The sequence below is a fragment of the Leucopleurus acutus genome (assembly GCF_964270905.1).
Source record: "Leucopleurus acutus genome assembly, chromosome: 1".
Taxonomy (NCBI): Eukaryota; Metazoa; Chordata; class Mammalia; order Artiodactyla; family Delphinidae; genus Leucopleurus; species Leucopleurus acutus.
Genome location: NC_139142.1, coordinates 26,303,750 through 26,320,769, shown reverse-complemented (window position 1 = coordinate 26,320,769; position 17,020 = coordinate 26,303,750). Strand labels below are relative to the sequence as shown.

The window sequence follows — 17,020 nt, the reverse complement described above, 5'->3', positions numbered from 1 at the left end:
TTCTGTTTTGTGCCCTGGAGCCCTGGCAGAGGGCCTTTGCACTGGGTGGAGCCTCGGCGGGTGTTCCCGAGGGCCGTCTTGTTCCCTTGTGGGCAGCGCAGCAGGGGGTTAATGCCTGACCTCGGCCTCTCAGCCTCCCCAGCCAGCTGCCTGCAGAGCTGGCTCCGGGCAGCCAGCCTCCTGGCCAGAGGGGAAGGTGAGCGTAAAGGACGCAGCCTGCCTGTCGGGACGCGAGCCAAAGCCATGCCAGTCCCGCCGTTAAAAGGCCTAATTAGGCTCATCATTAAGTTCAATTAGGCATTGGAAATGACTGTTGCTTCTAAGCCTGCCGTGCCCTCCAAGAACTGGACCCATTCCCAGGCAGCCAGCTCGGGGGCCAGTTCTCGTTACGGGTTTAGGCCATGATTCCTTCCAAGGCCGAGGGCAGAGTTGTCCGGGAGGCTCTCAGCCCAGAGCCGGGAGCTCCAAGTGCGCGTGGAATGCGGGCAGGCATCTGCCCTGGAGGCCATTCCTGAACCCGTCTCCACTCACCCTCCTTCTTTAGGGCCCCCCCTTCCCCATGCACGTGTTAGGAGTTGGGATATCTGCCTGTGTGCTAGTCCCCCTGCCACCCACCCGCCCTATGACCTTGGCACAGGTCATGTGAACTCTTTGGGTTGAGGTTCCCGAGGGATTTGAACTAGATGATCTCAAAATTCCCCTTTCAGCCGTAGGATGTCACGATTCTGGTAAATCCCAGATGTTCAAGCCCTGTGTACCCAGGATTTCTTTCCACTGAGCGCTGACTGGGAGAGAAAGGAGGGGAGGTCCAGTGTCACCTGGGGCCGCCAGCTCAGCAGCCTTGGGCTCTGTCTCTTCAGCGTTAGAACTGAGTGGTCTCAAAGGCCCCGCACAACTCGGAAAGAGTGTTTGCCCTTCTGAACTGGGCTTTCTAGATGGCCGCTTGAAATTATTCATTTTGGTCCATGAATCATGGCCTTGAAATGAAACAGTTGACAGACCCTGAGGCGAGGCAGACCTCCTAGGCACAGGGGCCAGTGGAGGAGGCATGGATGTGCCCTGGTGTGTTTGGAGTGCGCAGAGCGGGGGGCTGGGTCCTGGGGTTCACCTGGAGACGTAAAGGAAGTAGATGGACAAGGTAGAGAAGGGCCCGCATGCAGGGCCTTGAATTCCAGGCGTGTGCTTTACAGTGTTGGGAACGAGGACCCACTGACATGTTGACAGGTGTGTGACCAGTGGTGCAAGGGACACATGATCACACCTCTTCTGCACGCCTTTTTGATGTGGCACGATCTTGGGGTATTTGCAGATACAAAACGACATCCATTTCTCTCAGTGTAGAGGCCTCCTCTTAAGTGTTGTCTCAGCTCCACTCTGTATAGTGAGTGAGCTCTTGTCTTTCTAGGCTGGATGGAGTTGTAGAGGGGCCTGCTCAGCTTTTCCCCTGAGTTTGACACCTTTTCTTCTGGCAGATTTTGGTGATGTCACTCATCCGTTGTTGCCTGGGAATTGTTCTCCTCTTGTATCCATTTCAAATCATTGCTTTCTCTTATGAGACTGTATATTAAGGTTACCTAATTATGATTACATGAGGTTGGTTTTTCCATAGGATATGTGTTCCTTCTTGACTAGAATGACTTCTCATTTGCCACTAGTTGTGCTGTATTAGTGAGGTAGTATTCATCTGCAAGCAGCAGAGAACCCCATTAACAGAGACCTAAATGGAAAGAGGGTTGTCTCAGAAAATAGAAGGTCTGGCGCTCTGTGGTCCAGGGCTAGTGTGGCAGCTCCATCTTGACAGCAGGGACAGAACTCTTTCCATCTTCCTGCCCACCATCCTTAGCATGTGGGCCTTTGTCATGACGCTCGTGTCTCGTGGTTGTATGATGGCTGCTGTACCTCCAGGCCTCACTTCTGTTTTCCAGGCAGGAAGAATGGAGGATGACATGGAGGTGAAGGTGAAGGGCTCTTTCTTCGCAAGAATTTGTCTTTTGGAGGCGAGGGGCCAGGATATGGTTTCCAGGGACTGCTGCATCTTTCTCACTGATCAGAAATATGGTGTATGCTCACCCCTCAGTGCGAAAGAGGCTAGGGAATGGAATATTTTTAGCTGGGCTCATTGCCGTCCCAAGCAAAATCAGGGTTTGAATCGAGAGGAAGGGGACATGACTTCTGGGTAGGTACCACGTTGCTTTTTCTGTGGTCGACCCCATCAGGCTGAGCTGCAGAAATCACTGGACGAGACTGTCCTGCTGAGACCGTTGTGTGATGTAGAGGGTCAGGTGTGCTAAGGAACATAAAAAACAGTCTCACCTAATTCTGGAAGCTTCTCAGATGTGAGGAATCCTTTGGAAAGGACTTGAAAGCCAGAAAAAGTTGCTTTTTAGACAGGGATAAACAAAAGTGGCTGAAGTGAACGAAGGGAACCAGGAGGCAGAAAAAGGAAAAGCAGGAGATGGATAGCACAAGAGGGGTGCACAGTGAGAGAGCTGGGAGGTAAGCCTGGAGGCTAAGTTAATGTTGTCGTGGAAGGCTGTGGACAGCTGCCGCAGAGGCTCTGTGAGCCGGTCCAAATAGTTCTTATTTGGGGAAGGGATGTGTAGATGGGCGGCCAGGTTGGGAGGGTACGTCTCCAGGGTAGGCTGCCAGGCATGTTGGCTGAGGGGTCCAGACAGGTTCAGCCAGAGGCAGCAAGAATGTGGGAAGCAGGGGAACGTCAGGGGTCTAGAGGCAAAAAGTAGGAAGCACTGGCTGGGCACACCTGGCCAGCACCCACCTCTGGGCAGGGGTTCAGTTACAGGACTGAGGAGGAGAAAGACAGCATCTTGAGCAAGGATTAGCGGCACAGGGAGTAGAGACTGGAGAGAGAATGATAATAATGATGGCAGCAGCAGTGACTGTTCACACGTCCTGTGTGCCAAGTGCTGTGCTTGTGTGAAATAACTTATTTGATTCTAACAACCCTGTGACGCAAAATGTGGTATCATCGCCAGTTTTGCGGAGTTTAAGTGACTTGCCCCAGGGCACAGAGCCAGTCAACGGTGACCCCCTGATCTGAGCCCTCTGACTCCAGAGCCCGTAGTCAGAGCCAGCTGAGCCCGGACCTTAAGTCCTCCGGGACCTGGAGAAGAGAGGGCTGAGTTCTCAGGTGCCCTCTTGGGAGGTTTGCAGGCTCAGCAGGTCTGAACAGATACCCTCTTTGCAACTGCTTAGAGGGAAAGGAAGTAGAAAGGAGTCATAGTAAGGAGGAAGGAAGCAGCTGGGGAGGTTATGAGTGGGTGAACTGTCTAGGAGAGGAGAGTGAAGGGGAGGTAGAGGTTCTCCATGAAGCTGGGAGAGTGGTGGCCCGTTTTGACAGCACCTAAGAAAAGAGAAGCGAGGACCAAGGAGGAAAATGTCTTAAATTCTTTAGTAGGAAGAGAGTTTGCGTTAACTTTGTTGTCTCTAGAAATGACTGAATAGGGAAAAGGGTTTTTGCCCCCTTCCTTTCCCTCCTCCTTCCTTCCTCCCCTTTCCTCTTTGGTGTGTCTCCCCCGCCATGCTGACTTTGGGATCTCCAAACCAGCACATTACAGGGATTGAAATGTTAGGGCTGGATAAACCAGCTGTGGGAAAAGGGGTGGCTTGGGAAGTATCAGGATAGGAAATGGTATTAATAGGAACAGATGAGGATGGGGGCCAGGATCGGGAGAGGCAGGGTCAGTGCCATTCCCAGAGCCGGGGAGGGACCTGAGAGGTCACGGAGCGTGGCCCCCTCGGTTTAGAGGTGGAGAAGATGAGGGGTGGGCCTTTGAGTGGCTCAGGTATAGAATCGTAAGAGTTAGAAAAGCCCTCAGATGTCACCTTGCCCCCCCCCCCGCCCAAGGTCACACAGCTAATTAGTGTAATAGAATTGCCTCTCTTTCTGCAGCCATGCCATCCTGAAACCTTGAGAGCTGCACGCATTTATCTGAAGTTCATGAAAAGGCCGTGCACTGCACTATTTGTGCAACAGCGAGTCTGTGAGAATAAAACTCTCTTTACTGCAATCCTCTGGGACTCTCACAGAAATGAGATGTTGATCATATGAAGCAATCTCAGTGAACAAAAAAACTTTCAGGGAAAGTTGTGTCCCCTGAGCCAGCCAGTCTGCTGAGGGGGACACGCGGCTTCGCAGAGTGAGCGGCTAAAAGCCAGCAGGGAGTGACTAGGGACGCCAGCCAGCCATTGGTGAAAATTCTCCCGACATAAACGATCTCCTTGTTCTTCCTTTGATGAATTCAGTCTCTCAAAAATACAATGCATCTGTGAACATCATACCTGCCTCTTCCCTTTTCTTTTTAGCCCTTTACTGAGAAGTAACTGAAAGCAGTTTTAATTGTAGAGGCCGCAGCCCAGGCGGACATGGGTATAAATATGCACCGGAGATAGAGCCCCACTCATAAAATCGAGTTTTTTTCTGGTCTCGTGGGGCTACCGGTGATTTTACTTTTTGTCCCATCTACCATCCCCACGGCTGGTTACCGGGCGCTGTGCAGGTTTCTCCTGGTTTCACAGTGGTCATTGCATAAGAGGCCATGTTTAGCAGTGCCAGGGTGTCCTTGGTTCATCCATACCGGGGAGTCCCCAGGAGGCTGCCCCACATGATGCCCTGCCCGGCCCTGGGGGCCTCGCTCTCCGGCAGCTGGAGGGGGGCCCCGCTAACGGCAGGCACCACCTGCCCTTCGAGCAGCTTCTTACTTGGGTCAATCTCAGTGTAATCGTGGGCTTTTGGGGGACCACAGGCTGTAAAAGGGCAGAGGAAACAATGGATTAGTGACTGGAGAGAAATCCTTACAGGTTCCTTTATTACAGTGAAGAAAATTCTCTCCAGGAGAAGTAAAAGACCCAACCCATTCAGTGTAAATCCACTATACTTCAGTTTTTTTAAAGTGGACTGAAAAAAAGGTTTTCAGAAACGCTGATAAAAATTTGCCCCCTGACTTTTGGAGCCATGATTTCGCTTGTTTTGGTCACCACATCCTACGTCATTGCACTCTCCATCCTTATGGCCACATTTCCCAGAGACCGGCCGTGAGTCACAAAGTTACTGTCTCTCCCATCAGCTTTCAGCCCCTTGGATCATGTCAACGGGAAAGTCTCAGTTTGCACCTAGTCTTTCCTGAACACCTTTGTAACCTTGCTAATCTACCTTTTTAACAAAGAGAGAATATGCTCAGACTTCTGGCAAATAGCAATATGTGGCTATAATAAAATAAATTTTGTGTTTTATTTAAATTCTATTGTTTTTTATAATTATCTTCTATATGGCTGGTGATGCTAAATTTCCACTGAGAATATAAAGTTTTCTTTTAAATAAATTTATTACAGTAAAAGTAAGGAATCACCTTAAAGAAATATAATCAACTTAAAGAAAATATAAAGTAGATGCAGAAAGTACACAGCTACAGCAAAATTCATGAAGGTAGAGTTTGAAAATCGCAGACGTTTGGGAAGCACTGTCTGATAGCACTTCTTCCCAGAGGCTTTTCCTCCCCATCCTTCCCCAGCAGGAGGGATAACAGAACTTCTTCCACTTAACCCTCCGTGCTGGCTTTTATATCACAGGATATGCGGTGAGTTACCTATCGTTCATTGCGTCCTCTCTAAATTGCCGTAGTAACTTGAAGGGAAAAAAAGGAACCCAGTGAAAATTTCTAGCCCCATAGTTCCCTCCTGGTCCCAGACCAATGTCAGCGTCTGTGTTTTTGGAGTTGATACCAATGTGTAAGAGCATCTTGTTCCAGTCTGGCTGCGCACCCGGCCAGCTCCGATTCCCTTCTCATTTTCAGCTACCACCTCATCTGTATTTCAGCCACACACAGCACACCTGGGCCTTTCTTGCCTCCCATCTTTATTCAGGTTGTTTTCTCTAGCTGGACATCCTTCCTGTAGCTTTTCTGCCAGTTGCAAGCCTGCTCAGTCTTTCAGTTGGCGCGTCTTCTAGGAAGTCTCCCCAGATTCCCCCAACCGGAAGGGTCCGTTCTCTCTCTTTTTTTTTTGTAATTTTTAAAAATTTATTTATTTATTTATTTATTTTTGTCTGTGTTGGGTCTTCGTTTCTGTGCGAGGGCTTTCTCTAGTTGCGGCGAGCGGGGGCCACACTTCATCGTGGTGCACGGGCCTTTCACTGTCGCGGCCTCTCTTGTTGCAGAGCCCAGGCTCCAGACGCGCAGGCTCAGTAGTTGTGGCTCACGGGCCTAATTGCTCTGCGGCATGTGGGATCTTCCCAGATCAGGACTCGAACCCATGTCCCCTGCATTGGCAGGCAGATCCTCAACCACTGCGCCACCAGGGAAGTCCGGGTCAGTTCTCTCTTTAGTGCTACCATGATATTTTGCTATAACCTCTCTTGTCTTGTTAAGAGTAGGGCATAATAGAACCAGCAATAGATGAGGGATTGTTGGTTTCTAGTTCCAGCTCTGTGTCCAGCTAGCTTTGGGGCTGTAGCGAGGTCGCTTCAGCACCTCTTCGTCTCTGTTTCCTCACCTGGAAGATGCACAGGGGGGATGGTGGCAGTAGTCTTTCAGTCACTGCAGTATGTGAGTCTTCTTGAGGCATTACTGTTATCTCTACAGTGTTCCTTTCTCCAGCCAGATTGTAAAATCCTGAGCAAAAGGTCCCAAATCCCAACACCTCCCGTTTGTGCCTAATAGGTAATTAGTTACCCAGTAAGGTTTCTGAATAAAATAATGTTCATTTGAGATACCTAACATCTAGAGATCTAAACTTTACCACTTTTTAGTTTATTCATAGCAGAAATATACATACATTTTTATATGTTCCCATAATTATTTTTAGCTACTAAAACTGTTTTCTATACATTTCGACCCTTTTTCCTCCTGATAAATCCTGCTTTAGAGTTTGAATTGGAACAGAGATGTTATTTTGAATCTGACCAGCAGGGGGCAAACTTCACCCAGGAATTGCCATGTAAATCACTATCGCTTCAATTTGATAGGGCTTGGGAGTCTACAGATAGGATTTGGAAGTTGGTTTTCATCTTTCTACTAGACACCTTGTTTGTTGATAATGCCAGCAGGAGCTAAATGTGCTCTAATATGACCTAAAACCCCAAAGTGCCAAAATTGGGGTGCTGGGGAGTTCTTGTTTGTCTTTAAAAGAAGGGAGAAGGTACAATACCTGCAAATACATCTGGACACTAAACATGAATGGCAAGAATTAGGAACTGAGGGGGAAAAGAGTGGGGACTTCAGCTCTCAGGAGAGATTTCAATGAGGAGAAATCTATTGGCCAAAGAAAACGTCAGTTTATGAAAAATATCTGGTTTTTAATCAGTATTACAGTTGGGGAACATCTTAGAGCAGGGGGTCCCCAGTTAAGCAGTCCACTGCCTGATGCTGAATGAACCTTGTAGCCACGATTACAACGGCAGACTTCTCCTCTGCTCAGGTTTGGGTTTCCGCTGTGAAGGCTCATTTGGTGGGTCACACAATTTATAAAGTAGAGCCTTGGTGTTCGATGCAGTGCTAGTGATGTGTTATATGATCTAGGACAGATGACCTCCCCTCTCCCAGGCCTTTGTAAAACTGACCTCAATGAGGTTTGGATGCACTTGTGAGATTTTTATTGGACATTTAAGAATTATGAGGGTAGAAAACATCTCAAGAAAATGGTATTTTGACTGCTTTTCTTCCAGAGGAGTGATATGTTTTGAAAATATAAGGTAGCTTTGGCTTCACTTTAGCTGGTCTCTCATTTCTGCACTTCCCCTTGCTAAGTGTTTATGAATTTGGCCCCTGGCTGCAGAGTTTCTTCTTTCTGTCATGGGAGCCCTATAAGCTCCTTACTGTGGCTTTAGCTCTTCCCTCATGGGCAACAAGTTGCGCAAGTAACCATTTGTCCAAACCCTTCACATCACTCTCTGGTTAGAGGCCGTGGCCCAGGCAGGATGGTCCAGCAGGGGGCCTTCCACTAGGACATCAGGGCTCTGGATGCCCGGCACTTTGCTCTATTTTAAGCCTGTGCTGTCTTGCAGCAGGGAGGTGAGTCTAGGGCCCAATATGTGCTGTGGATATTAAGAGACTTCAAGGACACTTCCCCCCATTTATCCCAGTTATGTCCCCTGCTAAAATAGGTTAACGGTATCTAATTAACCACTGAACATTGTCATGCTGCATAAAGATAGCATCCTGGCTGTTCTTTGAGCCATGGTACTTTATCTCCATTTAGATCTCTGCAGTATTCCATTAAACTCGAGAGCAACATTTTAACCAAGATGATGTCTACCTTAGGGCCGCCTTTCACCCTTCAGCACGTGACCCGTGTAGGCAGCAGCTGAGGCCTTCTGTCTGATGCAGCAGGGCGGGCAGAGGAGACTGGCTCTGCAGGCGGGGAGGGTCCTTACATTACGGTCCTTCTCTGCCACTGAGCCCCAGAGTAAAACCGAGGATCCGGGATTGGGCAGTGGTTCTGTGTGGCTGCAGGCGCAGGATGTGCCAGCGCCGTCAAGCTTGTCCTTCACTGACCAAATCATGCCCAGTGCACGTCAGCGTGGTCTGTAAATGTCAAAGGAAAGGAAGTGCCTCTGAGCAAAAGAAGTTAGAAAAAGCGAGTGCCTGGAGGAAGGGGTGACCTGGCTAGGTGGGTTCTCCTTTCTCCCATGATGCGAGCTGTCGTGTTGTAAATTAACCAACGTTAACTACCACATGGTCAGGCTGACAAAGCTACAGTGCTGCTGTAAGTTTAAAGTATGTCATCTCATCATGGAAAATGTTAATTGAATTTGAAGCAGAGTCTGTAGAATGAGCCTTTCCCCCGGTGTAGAACTGCCTGCATGCCTGTATCATGTAGGGTTTAAGAAGTGGGCCTCGTATACTGGCCCGACCCCTTTCTAGGTGGGTGACCTTGGGCAAGTTACTTTACTTCTCTGAGCCCCAGTCACCTCATCTGTAGAAGGGAGCACGTTTAAACAAGATAATGTGATAATTAAATAAGGTAACATATAATACTATATATAATAGTGTTATATAATAGTAACATATAAATAAGATAATATAATAACAATGCTTGGCACCCAACAAACTCAGTAAGTGTTAACTGTTATCATCAGTCATCAGTCCTCCTGTGACAAGCCATGGGGGCGGGGGCCTGGGAAGGGACTCTCCCCTGAGAATCGAGGGTGGATGTGTGGAGCCCAGGCCGAGTCACCTGGTGTGGATTGTAGAGAAGCGGGGTGAACACCAGGAGGGGACTGGTTGAGTGCAGAACTGAAGGACTGGGCTTTAAAGGAAGGTGAGGATAGTGAGACAACACCCTTACCCTTGAAGTCTCCACCTGTTTAAAGAACAGACGGCTTCACGTGAGGCTGAGAGATCTTAGCGACTTGGAAAGCACCACACAGAGAGGGCCGTGGTTCCCCTCTTGTCAAGTCACTGACCAGGTCCGGCGCATCCCTTGCTGCAAAGCAGGAGGCCAGGATGCCCTTACTCCTAACACCCCGTGTCCACAAGGTGGGAGGTGAGGGAGGACGCTTACTCTCAGTGTCCGAAGTTAAAGCTTTGTTCTTCAAAATGGCCAAAGTAATCAGCAAGTGATGGAGTAGCTCTTGAAAAGAAACCTGGCATTTAATTAGCTTTTCAAAGTGCTGGTTCAGCAACCTCTATGTTTTACATTTTGAATATTGAACAAGCATCTCTAATCAGATCTGAATTGCTTCTGGGCCTCCCCCGGTGGACGGCACCTGCTGGGCTTTTACGAGCAACACAGAATCCTGAGTTTCAGGAGGGCCAACTCAGAGTCACTCGGGAATGGAGCCTTCAGTCTGTGAGGCCGTTTCCTTCCTCCCCTCAGCCTGTAGGTCAAGTCAGAGTTCGTGAACGCTTCTGTAAGAAGAAAGTAGGCAACTCGGAAGGACAAGGCAGCAAGGCTTACATTCTGCTGCTTAGCGACAGAGAGTTCAGTCTACTCTCTGAGATGAGGTTTTGGGCAGTGGTTCTCACATACGTGACTGGGCTTCATTTCTAGAAATTACTACCTCAGGGGGCCTGTGATGCAGCCTAGCACACGGGTGCTGCAGAAGCTTCCCAGGTGTGATTCTCTTGTGCACCACTGGTTAAGAACTCCTGGTGTAAAGGATTCTCTCCAGCTTTCAATTAGCTGTCTGTTGCCTCCTGTACGTATGGAAAACCTGTGAGCACAGTAAATCCAACCAGATGTCGGGGTGCCCGGAGGACATCTAAAAATCAGCGGGTATCTGCTTGTGAAAGGGCTTGGGGCAGTGGGTTTGGGAGATAAGGATTCTCGTTTCAGCATCGTCACTAACCAGCTCTGTGGACAAAGCACACAGAGCTTTGGTGGGTTGGTGCCCACTGTCCCAATCTATCGGTATATATAAAACGGTGCTCCTGAAGCCTGCTTTGCCTCTCTTCCAGAGCTAATGTTGATAGACATGAAAGTCTCTGCAGGCTCCCCAAAAGTGCTCTATCTCTGTACATTGGTCTCACCAGTATTAGAATTGTCAGGTTCCCAAACCCTCTAACGGCCACTTCTGGGGAAACAGTCACGTGGGCCACGGGGGGCAGTAAGAGACCAGAAGCCCAGGGTGGAGCTGGCAGTCCTCCTGCCATAGGTCTGGGCCAGCTCACACCGTTTCCCCGGAAGTGTGTGATGACCCAGAACCTGCAGTCCTCTCCCTCAGCCTCCACCGACCTACACAGTCTGTGGGAGGCGGGGCTTTAGCCCACATCCTTCCTGGGTTACCTACCCTGCTGGGCAATGATAGACCACCAGGTTTTCATTATTTTTTAACCTGTCACCAGCAATTTAAAAATGCGCTCTGCATCATGACTGGGTATTCCTGTATATAAAACTGAAAAAAATTTTATGTAACATTTATCCTTACTATTTGCAGTACACTCTCTTCACTGTTCTTTGCTATTGGAAAAAAAAAAAAGACAAAAAATAAAGGCTGGTGGTGATCCTCTAAACTGATTTCATGGCTCACTAATTGTTCATGACCTGTGGTTTGAAAATCCTTATGCTAGGTTCCATGTCACTGCATGGTCTGAGGTGCGTTTGGGGACTAGACAGGTAAAGTATAAATCTGTGGAGTGGGGGATTATTTCAAAATAGCACGTTAAATTATATCACTGAGATACATAGACAAGTTATTTGCATATTCACAGTTCTATAAAGAAATGTACTCTCTGCCTCTTCTCCTAAAGCATGCTTCCCACTTCCTTTTGCTTTCTCCTTTTGCTAGCGGCAGAGCTACAGGAAATACTTCACTAGCCTCTTAACTTCTGTAAGAAAAGCAGCAGTGCAGGTTCAGCGGTAAAGAGCTAGTAGGGACCCCAAGGTGCCAGGGAGGGGGGGAGCTCAGGCTTGGAGGGGGTGGGGCACAGCCCAGCTTCCCTGAGTTTTTCCTTGTGGGAATGCAGGCCCAGTGTGGCCAGGGTTTGTATTTGAAGAATTCAGAAATCCGGACTTTTTTGTACAAAATCTCCCAGTCTGGACAACAAATTAATGTTAAAACAGAAAAAAAATTAAACCAAGCCAAAATAAGCAGCGGTGTGGTGCCGCCCAAACTTATCTGCAAGCTAGGGACAGCCCAGAAGTGGCCAACTGCTTCAAAGGCAGTGTTTCCTGATGTTTCTCCAGGGCCGCGCCCAAGTTCCCACTAGGCTTTCCATCTCCTGAGCAGAAGGCTCTCCCAGAACTTGCTCTTTCTAGCAGAGAGATTGAGAGACAGACGGACAGGCAGACAGACAGACAGAACACCCCGTGGGGCATCCGTGCCCTCCATCCTTGAGGGCTGTCTCTTGTTCTTGCCCCTTCCCTGCTGCGGGAGGACCCTGGGCCCCCCCAGGGTGACAGGGAGCAGGCTGTGGGCTCAGCGGCAATTATGCTGAAGATGGACCTCAGCTCCTGTTCGGATGATGAGTGGATAAATGGCAATTCATCAGCCTTCCCCCGGAAGAGTAGTGTTGTCATTATTGTTTCCTTCAGACAGAATCACCACTCCTTTTGCCCCGGCACGTGGCTTAGGAAGGAAGGATTCTGTCCTACCTGCCAAGGGTGGTCAGAGAGGGAGCTGCCCCTTCTGCGCAACAGGAAGGCGCCGGCCTAGGCTGCCCAGCCTCTTGAATCCCGTTATTCTTCTGTGACCCCCGTTTCCATCCAAGCTCTTCTGCCGCTAGTGACATAGGACTGGCTCATTCGGACAGTGGGTTCAGAGTTCAGCCTCACCAGGACAGTTAGAGGCAGTGGTCCCTGGGAACTCAAGCCGGGAGCAGAGCCTCCCCTCCACACAGACAGAAGGCAGCCGTGCTGGCGGCAGGGGCCAGGGCGGGGGCTGCGTTCAGGATTCCTTTGACTTTGACTTAGAACAGGTCATAAACTTGGGTCATCTGCCATCACCATGGTGGGGATGCCCTGGGTACCCGATGCAGTTTACCTTTGTGCCCCACCTGCTGCCCTGAAGGTCCCACTCGCCCCCCTACCCCTAGTTGCTCCGTCTCTTCAGTTGGCCCTTTAAGAGTTGAAAACTGCAGTCTAGGAGGTCCCCTCAGAGTTGTTCCATACTGTTCTTCCAACTTTACCTACCTACTCACTTCCCCCTCCCTGACTTCAGCCAAAATTAATCCTTTCTACCCTCCTTCCTTCCTTCCTTCCCTCCCTCCTTCTCGCCTTCCTTCCCTCCTTTCTTCCTTCCCTCCTTCCTTCCTTCCCTCCTTCCTGCCTTCCCTCCCTCCTTCCCTCCCTCCTTCCCTTCTTTTACTCTGTCTCTTTCTTAACAGCGCAGTTATAGTCTAACTTTCATGGGAAGTAGTCTATTTAGACTTAGGTTTATGATTCTACTCTTTGGGGATTATTTGCCTTTTGCGGAAGGTGCTGGTTGGCCTCCATGCAGCTCTTACTGGGAGGCCTTCTCGGCCTCCTGCTGGCCATTATGACGCTGCCACCACCCTTTGCCCTCGATCATCATGGTGATTGATTTCTGACTTAAAAGAATTCATGGAAAAGGAATACTCTGTTATCACAGAAATTTTCACACATACGGGAAAGTTATGTCCGTGTAACCCACACCCAACTTTAAAAATCTTCAGCGTTTAGCAGATCTCATTTAGAAGACTTAAGATCAGTGTTTCTCAGAGTATCAGTAGTGACCCTCTTGGAATAGAATTACTGGGAATTTGTTTAAGATGCATATTCCTGGGCTCCCCCCCCCCCCCACCAAGACCAACTGATCCAGAAATCTCTCGTTGCTGAGTCCAGCAATCTCCACGTCTGACAAGCTTCCCAGATGGTTCTTACACACGTTCAGCTTGGGGAACCAGGACCTCACATAGCGACTGTGCAAACAGACTTCCTGCTCGTGGAATGTCTTACTTGCCCACCGTCACTCAGAGGGCCTTCCAGTCCTTCATGTGGAGGAGACAGAAAGTCAGGCCTGAACTGAGCGGCTAGCTCGTCCCCTTTTGCTCACGGGAAGGTACACATGTTAACACAGCAGCTTCAGATAAGAGGCAAGGCCTCAGTCCTAAGGAAGTGCTCTGTGAATTGGTCAGTTAACTGTTGAAAGGAAGGCACCATGTCATCTATACCCTTTTGCGTTTTGAGCTTCTCACTCAACTTGCACTTAAGCTCAACAACTTAATTTGGAGTCATGCTGAAATAAGGCCATAGGAAGGCATTACTGTAATTTTCTTACACTGGTTGTGGGCCTTCGTCTATAAAGAGGAATCTAGACAAATAAAGTACTTGGGTTATGCTAATTTGCTCCCACTTTTGAAACCCCCTCCAGCAGGCCATGTCAGCGCAGGAGACTAGAGGGTTCTCATAAACCTTGTCTCTCTTTTTTTCAGGTCAGGAAGGAGGGCTTCTGAAGAGATAGAAGAGTATGTTTCCAGTATTCTTACAACATCCTGTGGTGACCATAGTCAACAGTGCAGTCTGGGTGGTCCTCATCTGTTCAGCCTTTATTGAACACAGCATTCAAAGACAGACAGCAGGAAGTTGGCCATGGGCTGGGGCTGGAGTTAGGAACACTAGTCAAGGGTTCGGTTAATGCGGCTCCCTCAGCTGAAGGGCTGGACTCTGGCATTGATGCTCATGTCGTATCTCCCGCTGCGTGGTTTTTAGAATTGTATGTTCAGGTATCAAGAGTACTGACCCATGGGTTCTGCTTTACTGATGCAGATGGGCAGAAGCAACTCCAGCCTTCTAAACCTAGCCCCTTCTCCTAAGACTTATATCAAAAAGAAAGAAGGAAGGTTTCTGGGTAAAGATGGAATGGGAAGGTAGGGCCATGGATCTCATAGCTGCGGGGTGGATGGAGCATCCTGTCTCGGTCGGGGTGACGCTGCCTGTGGGACGTAGCATCCCATGGCTCGTGTGGCCGTACGTGGCAGACCAGCTGCCAAATTGAGTCTGACCACGTTGGTGGAGGGAGTGGGTCCAGAAGCGTTTTCATCTAGAGAAAGAATGGAAGCAATGACAATATAGGGTTTTCACTTTCTGCTTTCCTTTCCTTCTTTTTGGGGGCAGTCACCGCCTCAGACAGCAGAGCCTGGATGGATCAGATGATGGAGGAGGTAAGATGTCCTTGGGCAAGTCAGAAGGGCTTCCAGCGACGCCCCAGAGCATTTCCTGAGCTACAGTTAAGGCGCCATTTGCTGCAGGCTTCCTGGAAACACCCCTGTGGCCTCATGCTAGCCTTTTGTTTTGCATCCCCGCGCCTTGCTACGTGCTCCTGCCCCTGCCTGGAATACCCCACCTTCTTCTTTATCCACTAACCCTCTTTGTCCTTCAAAACTCAGCTGGAAGCACCACCTCCTCTGAAATGTCTTCCCTTCCATCCCAGCCTTTCTCCGAGTCTGATGTTCTTTCTCTGCGCAGGCAACCTCCTGGGCAAACTTCCGTTGTAACACACCACCATGGCAATAATAGCTAATACTTATCAGGTGTTTATTATATCTCAGGCACTGTCCCACCACTTTATAGATGTTAAAGCGTTTCATTTCACAACACCCCTATGAGGCAGTACTATTATTATCCCCATTTTATAGTTAAGGAGACTAAAGTACAGAGAAGTTAAGTTGCCCATGGTCACAGAGCTAAGTGATTATCACACTTTAATTCTTTATTGGCTTGATTGTTCTTCCAACCGGGCTCTAAGCTCCTTGATAGTGGACACTGTGTCTTATTTATCTTTGCATCTCTCATGCACGACACACAGTAGCCAGTTAAAGGCTGACATTGTAAATGAGGGAGAAACAGCACTTACATGTCCAGCAGCCATGTCACAGCTGAAACCTGTGTTCAGAAACTCAAAAGGTAAAGTTTGTGTGTACTTTTACAAGAAACCTACTAGAGTGGAGGTTATCTTCAAGACCTAAATGATCAAAGCCTCTTTTTTAACCCATATATTTACCATTTCCACACTGTTCCTTTGTGCAGAGTTCAGTTTCCATCTTGTATCATTTCCCTTGTGCCTGAAGCGCTTCATTTAACATCTTTTTTGTAGAGCAGGTCCTCTGGCAACAAATTGTCTCAGCCTTGTTTGTCTGAAAATGTCTTTACTGTTCACCAGATACAGAAGTCTGGGCCGGCAACTCTGTTTCCCTTTGAGCATTTTAGATACTTAGCTCATTGTCCTCTAGCTTGCACTGTGTCTGAGGAGAGCTCAGTGGTCCTCCTTATGTCTGTGCCCCTGTGTGCAGTATATCTTTTTCTCCTGCTTTTAAGACTTATTTCCCCTCATTTGTTATTTTCAGCAGTTTGGTTCTGATGTGCCTTGTTGTGGTTTACTTTGTGTTTATCCTACTTGAACTTCTTGAGTCTGTGCATTTATGGTTTTCATCAGATACAGATAATTGTAGCCATTGTTTCTTTTCTTTTTTTAAAATTGAAATATAGTTGATGTACAATATTATGCTGGATCAGGTGTACTATGTACTGATTTGACATTTGCATACATTAATGAAATGATCTTCATGATAAATCTATCTGTCCCCATACAAGTTATTACAGTTTTATTGACCATATTCCTTATGCTGTCTGTATATTACTTCCCTGTGGCTTATTTATTTTATAACTGGAAGTTTGTACCTCTTAATCCTCTTTCCCTATTTCACCTCACCCACCCCTGCTCTGGCAATCACCTGTTTATTCTCTGTATCTGTGAGTCAGTTTTTGTTTTGTGTTTGTTTTGGTGTTTAGATTCTGCACATAAGTGAGATCATATGGTATTTGTCTTCCTCTGTCTGACTTATTTCACTTAGCATAATACCCTCCGGGTCCATCCATGTTTTCACAAACGGCAAGATTTCCTTTTTTAATGGCTGAGTAATATTCCACTATATATATATATATATATATATATATATATATATATATATATATATATATACCGTATCTTTCTTATCCATTCATCTACTGATGAACACCTAGGTGGCTTCTCAAATTCCAGCCGCCTTAGCCCCCTAAACTTTGACCTCTGTCTCCTCAGCTCAGCCAGACCTCCCTCCCCATGCTCCACTTGGGGTTCCCCACCCCTGTGCCAGTGTCCAGGAAGCATCTCAGGCAGAAGCCAGGGTGACTGCAGGGCCCACTTCATTTGTTTCCCTTCCCTTGGGGATCACAGTTCTGTGCTACCTCTTGTCCACTGTGTGAAAACAGTTGTATCTTGTATTTTTTCCAGTTTGCTAATCGTTTATAGCCGGAAGGCAAGTTTGGTAACAGTTATTCTCTCATGGCTAGAAGCGGAGTCCCAAAGCCTTCTATTAAATAACCTTTGCTTGCAACTACAGAGTGGAGGAGAGAATTAAATCTGTAGAACATGGATGGTTCTCCGTGTCTTAGCTACCTCACAGGATTAGGGCGAGGGTCATATAGGACAATCGTGAAATACTCTGGGATGGTGGTTAAAATACAGATTCCCAGGCCACCCACAAAACAGAAGCTGGAGTTGGGGCCCAGGGATCTGCATTAATTTAAGTAAGCTCCCTGGATAAATATTTCGCACATTGAAGTTTGA

The 17,020-nt window shown here is 48.1% G+C and overlaps 1 protein-coding gene across 1 annotated transcript in view; it reads left to right on the top strand.

The window, feature by feature from the left end:
- The window catches only part of IFT43 (intraflagellar transport 43), a gene marked incomplete at its 5' end in the record, with an annotated part of 88,193 nt that overhangs the window by 50,361 nt on the left and 20,812 nt on the right, over positions 1–17,020 (top strand). The window contains 2 exons of the mRNA XM_082846061.1: positions 13,848–13,880; positions 14,530–14,576. Coding sequence (XP_082702187.1) covers positions 13,848–13,880; positions 14,530–14,576 — 80 coding nt within the window. The remainder of the gene's footprint in view (positions 1–13,847; positions 13,881–14,529; positions 14,577–17,020) is intronic.